Raw genomic sequence first — 7,664 nt, 5'->3', positions numbered from 1 at the left:
GACTATTGAGTAGGATATGCAAGACAAACCAAGTAAACAGTGGCATTCCAGGGAGGAGAAACCAGAAGAAAAGACTCGTTGGTATGGGAATCATGTAGAGCAGAAACCCAATATTTGTTGAATGAGAAAGGAGAATGTCCAAATGTGTCCAGGGAGATTAAGCTGGTGTCCTTGGAAGTTTAGCTGTAGAACTCAGACAATAATCTCCTGCCTTGTAGGGGCAGTGATGCTATTTTTCATTGGCATAAAGATAGTAACCCAAAAATGCAGCACTATAAAGCTACTCACAGCCACTGCAGCACAGAGTTGGATCCCCTGCCAGGAAGGTAGGTGACCCACATGGCAGGGCAGACCTCTCCTGACCCTCTTTGCTGCTCTCCTTTGCAGTGTATTTCAGTAGATCCCTCCTGTTCTGCTCCCCACTCTGTCTCTGGTGAATCTTCTCATAACCTGCAACTCTGGCCTCTTCACCAGTTCTTGTATATATAAGTAACTCTTAAAAAAAAAAAGTAAGAAAGAAAGAAAGAAAAAATAGCTAATTAAAAAATGTTAGGAGACATTAGATCGAGAAATTAGTGAGGTTAGTTTTGGAAATTGCAGAGCATCTATGCACTGTCTAGATGGAAATATCTGGAAGGTGGTCAAAGACTGGCCCTGGTTACAAATGAGAATATGACTCTAGAAATTAAGATCTGATTATTTTTGGTGACTTTATGTTTGCAATGTCAAAAGTGTAGATAGAAGAATCAGTAAAAGTGGTTCATGTGTCACCAGCATTAAAGATTAGATGAAAGCAGATTATCCACCAGAGAACCCAGAGTTAAGGAGAATCATAAAAATACAAAAGCATTTAAATCCAAAAAAAAAAAACCAAAAACTTTTATTTCCTTTCATAATATTATTTAGAATTTAAGAACAATTAAGAATAACAGTACAGATTTAAAAACCTAATTATTTTTTAAATTTATCAAATTACTCTGATTTATTCTTAATCTTTAAATTGGAGTTAGAAACATGAAAGAAAAAGTGTAACATACTATTTTAAAAAATGTCCTACTTTCTTTTGCTGAGTCTTCATAGTTACAATGTATCATGCTTCTTGTCCAAGAGCTAGGTCTGAAACTGACACAAAGACATAGACTTTGTTTCTCACCTCATAACTGGCCTGAACAGTACATCTTCATCTTCCATCCTTGTTTGGTAGGCATTGGTTCCCATTTTAGCAAGATGCCTGGCTCCGTCCAGCTCTCCCCTTCTCCTCAGCAGATCTAACAAAATACTCCAAAATGACTGCTTGGACCAGGCTGTATGGTGGCCTCCACTGTGCAGGCTGCTCCGCAAAGCCCAGCTCTGCAAAGCCCACTCAGAGCTGCCGGGGTGGGCTGGCTGGTGGTCAGTCACCATCCCATCACCCTGGCTGTCCTGCTGTGGCTGCCTGGCCTCTCTCTCCCTCCACCAGGAAACCCCCCCATTATAATTTTAAATATGTTTAGTCAATTGCGCCCCCCCTTTTAAAAAAGATATATTTATTTATTCATACAGAGTTGGGGTACAAGCTGGAGGTGCTGGGGCGTCACCGGAGACGGAGTGGGGAGCAGAACAAAAACAGGCAGATTGACGAAGTACACTGCTGAGGGTAGTAGCGGTTAGGAAAGGTCTGCTGCGCCATGTAGATCACCTCCGAGGCCAGGGATTGAACTTGCATTGTAGTGGTGGCGGCCAGCTTGCAGGGCTGCACCCTAATCTGTTGCACCACCAGGGAGGGCCTCAATTTCCCATTTTTAATGTTTTTGATGATAAGAAAAAATAGGGTCTTTTGTATTCATTTGCATGGATGTATAAATGGAGACAGTGGATGGGTGAAATAATATTTACAAGGTTGTAAGACTGCTGCTGCTTTGTAGTAATTTAGAATTTTGGGGTACTTTACAAGGCTTTAGGATGTGACCTATAAGAATAAACTGGATCTCATATTCATTGTTAAAAAGTTAGAGAAGGATCCTAAATTTACATGCAAAATAACATTATGAAGTGTGTTAGAGGGAAATAGGTCAGTGGAACTGGTAGGTCACATTAACCCAACTTATCTCCCTCTCTTTCTCCCGAGTTTTTCATTTCTTCATTCCACTCCCCGCTCACTCCCCCCCTTTTTTGTGTGTGTGTGTTAAATAGACCCATTATTTAACCTTTTTGTGTGTGCTTGCAGTTGAGAATTATAAATCTTTAAGCACAAGGTTGAGGGCCCACAGTCATTCAACCCATTTTATATGGGGCTTGCCCTGTAACAGTCGTAGATATCTCAGATGATCAGTATTCCACGATGCTATGGGTTTTTGAAAGACATTTTGATGTGGACAACAAACCTTGGCTAGGATTATGGCACGTGTTGTGGTGGAATATATCTCAGTGGCGTGGTTTCTGGAATTATTAATGAATGTGGATAATAATCACTCATGTATGTTCTTGATAATGTTAACTGGAGTAAAAATTTCAGTAAGTCAGTGAAAATGACTTCAGTATTAGCCAGTGAAAATGATTCTTAAGATTTTATTGTGAGAATTGTTCCGTTAGTCACACATTTGAATTTATATAGATATTATATTGATATAAGAAAGCTATTGATATTAAGAAAGTGTTTAATCTTGACATGGGGCCTGGGCATCTGACCTAAATATATGTTGATGCTATCTATGTACTGAGGAAGGAGACACAGGTTTAATCTCTTCCTTTCAAAAGAATGCATTGTGGAGATGCAAAGGCTGGGTACCTGCCCTTTTTTTTAAGCCTTACCTCGCTCTTAGGTTACTGGTTGAAAAGACTGGATTTTACCTGCAGGCAGCAGATTTTGCATAGCTGTTTCATGGAATTTAAATCTGCAGATGGCTTTGCTCTCGTTGTCTGCTAGATCAGGGATGGGTCTGCTGGAGAACATTTTCACAGTATGTTTATAATAAGGAGGAGCAGATGAAAGGGTAAATGGAAAACATGGGCTTCAGAGGATACACTAGTGACATGGTATTTGTGAACATTCCTGAACTTTTTGGTCCTTCAAATTTGAAGAAAATATGGAAATGGTGTTGGGGAGTGTTTCATTTATTATTTGAAGATGTTTTGGCTTGGAGTTGCCAAAATCACCAGCTAGAGAAAGTTTAAAAGTTGAACATTTCATTTTAATGTTTACAGAATTAGTATAAACTTCATTTTAGCAGTTTAATTTATTCTTAGATCTTTCAGTTTATGTGCATAGATTTTATATAAATGTAGCAAAATATGAACTTTGTCTTCTGAAATGAAACATTGCCACACTGAAGAACGATTCAAGTGTAGCCCCTTTTATAAAATGGTTCCTTGATAAACTGAGAATAAATTTTTAGGAAGGCTCTCATTTTTAATTAGACAAATTAAAATTCACATATTTTAACACTACAGCCATCCACTACTAAAGAGGTGGATGTTGAGATTAATAGTAAAAGGGAGACAGTTGATTCAAATTGTGGAATAGCTATTTAGAATTGGAAAGATTCTAATACTCTTCATTAACTCAAGAAATAGTGATTTAGGATTGCTACTTTGGTAGATACTACTTAGAGACACAGAGAAGGGCTTACTGTGTGCCACACTGTGCTACATAATTTTATTAATTCCTCTTAACAGCTCTTAGCATTGGGATTACTATTCCCATTTTATAGGAAAGTAGATAGAGGCCCACAGACTTTAAGTAATTCCCTCAAGGTAATAATGGCTGTTAAAAATGACAGAGGAGTTTGCTTTCACATCCAAGGCTGCATGATTGCAGAGCCTGAGCTCTCACATATCCAGGTCTTTTAAACCCAAAGGAGGGACATTACTATTTACTTGGTAGCACCAGGTGCTAGCCTCTGTAATGCACCTAAGAATCCTCAAGGTAAGTTTCATTATCATCATCCCAATTTAACCCCTCAGCTGTGTGCACTCCCCAGTGATTTGGCAGTTTGGCTGCAGCCCGTGGTAGATTGTGTTCTCATCAGATATTCATGCCAGTTTTATGATGCTCATTGGATGAAGTTGTAAGCTTAAACAATTTGGAAATATCTTTATTTTAACAACATTGTGAGGATATTCCTATAGAAATCCATAGTATGTTATGCAACTAGTTTTTCCCTTTACATTTTATATTCCTTTGATTTCTGTAATCTAGATTCTTAAAAAATAAGATTTTTTTCCTTAAGAGAAGTCCCAAAAACTGTAGAGCTCTACTTTGAAATCCCAAAGCTGCCTATAGCCACTTATAGCATTTCACTGTACTGTGCTTTCATTTTGCTAACTTTAGATGATGAGTAGGAAAACACATTTACAAATAGGAAAACAGTTTTAGATGTGATCTAGTGTGAATATTAAGACCATGTCAGTTTTAGTCGTTTGAGATTACATGCTTTAGGCTAGCGTTTTAAAAGATGTGTTCAGTTTTTTCTGTTCTCCCTCTTCCTTTTTTTTTCACATCTCCTTCCCTTTCAGGCTGCTATCCCCTATGTCCCCTGAACGCACCAGCAATTCCCTTCTAATTAAGTCAAACACACGCGTACATTTCTGTTGTAGGCGGCACTGTCAGTCTGTGCTAAAAGGACAAGTGTGTTACCTGCCCGGTAGCTGGGTGTTGCTGTGCACTTCTGCTACATTGCGAGGGAGGAGGGGACAATTAATTAGAAATCAGGAATGTAACAGTGAATGCAGCTTGGGTTAAAGACCACCAAGAAATCATAACAAAGGTCAAAAATGTTTTAAGTCTATAAATTGGGGTTCCAGTTTAATATTTCATTCTTAAGTGACAAAAAATGATTCACTGAGCCATATTTTCAGGGCTGGTGAAATAGAAAGAGCCTAGAGGTTGAAGATCGCTTCATTACGGCGCATAACTTCATTACGCTGGGTTTTTAAACGGTCTAGTAAAATTGAATCCAGATGTTAGCATTTCTTGGTTGTGTTTTAATTTGCTGCACTTAAAATCTTCTTGTAGAACCATGGTTGGCTCTACCTTAAAAAAAGAGAGCACCCCTCTGCTTAAGGGAAATGGTACTTCCTGCTTTCATAAACAGTCATGTGCATAGTTTAGCAAGGCCTGATGCCTCTGGAGCTTTTTCCCTTTATAGCACCATTGAATCCTAGTCCTAACAGAAGTGCTGCGAATCTTGTGGCCTCATTTTGAACAAAAGGGATTAGAGAAGAAAAATCTCTTGATTTAAGGCTTGACAGCAAAGGCAGGCAATCTTGGTTGTGAATATTTTCTGATTTTTCCAGAAATCAAGCAGAAGATTGAGCTGCTGATGTCAGTTAACTCTGAGAAGTCGTCCTCTTCAGAAAGGTACAGCTACATCTCTTGCATGAACAATTAATGGTGTAGCATTGCTAAAAAACAAACAAAAAACCCCCCAAAATCCCTTAGGATATGTGTATTTTTCTTGTCAAGTTTGGTACACAATGTTTTAAACTGCATGCTGGTCATTGTGCTGTATTGACGATGTGTATTTGGGCAAGCTGTTCTGCTTTTGGAAAGGGTAATTGATTTAAAAAAAAAAAAAATAGTGAAGCCTAATCAGCTGCAGCATGCACACCATAACACAGCAAACCGCTGGCTCATGTGTGACAGCTGTTGAAGGCTTTCAGAGATAATTTACTTTGCTGAAGAAAACCAGAAATTCTTGTTTTATTTAAGGAAATACTATTAATAGATTGTCTCCATGTATTTTGAGGTTGTTGTTTCACAAATTACCAACAGTATTTGTACGATCCAGGTTAAAAATACTTGACTTTCATTTGTAATGAATATTTTCTTATGTGGAATGGGAGTGCCATTTGTAAATAGCTTAGGAATTGCAAACCACAGATTAGTCACATTTTGAAAAAGAGATATGATGCTTCTTCAAGTCTGTGCTAGGAAATGGAACAGTCACTGCATGCAGTAATGGTTCATGCCTGCAGGTAAGGACAAAATGACTCAGAAGTATTTTTAAAGCCATTATTTTATCTGCCAGTCAAATGATTATACTTGTAAAAGAGATATTTCTTTAAAACGATTATTTGACTTAATAAATAAAATTAAGATATATCGCATTGGGAAATGAGGGTATTGTTGGTTTATTTTATATGAAAACATTGTATTCACTTATGTCTATTTAAATTGTGTACACTATATAATGTTTTGAATTAACCTTCTTGGACATGTAGTTGATTCTTAGCTTTCTCTTGGTTAACTAATAGTTTATACTTACTGATATTTTGCATTTGAGCTGCATTAATTTATATTTTTCTTGGCTAGCTTTCAGGGTTAGTGTTTTGTTCATAGATTTAGTTTTTTAGGAAAATAATTTGTTATTTAAGAATTGAAATGGGGAAAACATGGAAAAAAAAACCCGAGGTGAAGGACCTAGCATGGTTAAGATGGATTTAATTAAAGTACATTAATGTACTTTAATGGTAAAATGATGACTTTAAGTCGATTTATTAGCATAATTAGGTGAAAGGCTCCTGACTGTAAGTTAGGGCTCTACAAGTAAGGTAGATGTTTCTGTTCACTTCAGTGGTTGAAATAGCAAAATTAGGGAACATTTGTGTTTACTTTTATGTAGATTCTAACTTTAGGTCTGTGGCTAGCCATCAGTTTTAAACATTCTGTTTGCTGAGATGAAAAACAGTCTTCAGCCTTGTGAATGTTCTGCCAGTAAAATGGTGGTGATGGGAAGGGGAGGGTGGTGGTGTAAATAGTGAATGGTACCGGTGCTCTATGTAACGCAGTTTTGTGATTTGCAAGAACATTCTTAATGGTGTGACAGCAGTAATTATGCTAGTTTTTTTTTTGACTAACATGAATTGTCTATTGATAATTGAGAACTGAGCAGAATGGATGAATATTATTGAGAAAGAAATTAGCAATGGGTGAGTTTTTGTTTTTGGTTAAATTCTTATAAGGAAAGATTCTAAACTAGTTTGATGGCTGCACTTACTGTTGTTATTAACCAACCAACCTCCTGTGGTTAAATTTGATGGAAAGGGAAGCTGCATATGGTCATGATTTTAAAGTTTAGAAAGCAGCCACTGTAGTTTTACCAGCACTTGCTTTCTTTTTGTTTGTTATTCTTTTGGGGAGGGTGCCTAGAAATATATTTGATAGTTATGATATGCTAACTTAATGGGAAGTAAATGTAGTTGTGGTTCAGCCAACATTTTGCAAATGTAGAATCTGTTGCATTAATATAAATATATTAAAAACAAATTGCCTTTTTAAAAGACAGTGATGAATAATCAAATCATTTGTCTTTTTAATAATGCGCTTAGAAGAACGTGAAAAACAAGAATCTGAAGTTTAAAAAAAAATTTAATGGCTTGGTAACAATATATCCTATCCAGGAATTTGACAGCTTACTGTATCATATAGCATTACCGTCACATTCTTCAGTCTTTTCACTAGTCACTTAAACTTAGCGGTGTTTGGTTGTTTTTTAAAAAGTGATTTGAAGTATTAAGTTAGTATTAAAGATATTTATAATTTAAGTATGGTAGGTATTCCTAGCTACTGATTTTTTTTTTTAAAGATTTATTTATTTGGGCATACAGAACTGGGGTACAGGCCAGAGGCTCAGGGGCGGTGAGAGGCTTCACCAGAGACAGTGGGAAGCAGAACAGGTAGATCT

General features: G+C 37.0%; 1 protein-coding gene across 3 annotated transcripts in view; it reads left to right on the top strand.

Annotated features, from left to right (window-relative positions):
- Nucleotides 1-5,066: 5,066 nt before the first annotated feature.
- Nucleotides 5,067-7,664, top strand: part of SRPK2 (SRSF protein kinase 2) — a 106,488-nt gene continuing 103,890 nt past the window's right edge. Inside the window, exon 1 of one of the 3 annotated variants that reach the window (XM_004676917.2) lies at nucleotides 5,067-5,338. In XM_004676917.2, coding sequence (XP_004676974.1) covers nucleotides 5,301-5,338 — 38 coding nt within the window. In that variant the 5' untranslated portion in view covers nucleotides 5,067-5,300. Of the gene's footprint in view, nucleotides 5,339-5,915; nucleotides 5,956-7,664 lie in introns of those variants that run through there. The other 2 variants (XM_012720824.1, XM_012720825.1) reach the window with 2 other exon arrangements.

This window comes from Condylura cristata, unplaced genomic scaffold, assembly GCF_000260355.1.
Source record: "Condylura cristata isolate star-nosed mole 26May11 unplaced genomic scaffold, ConCri1.0 scaffold00005, whole genome shotgun sequence".
NCBI lineage: Eukaryota > Metazoa > Chordata > Mammalia > Eulipotyphla > Talpidae > Condylura > Condylura cristata.
This window is presented reverse-complemented; position numbering and strand designations above follow the sequence as displayed.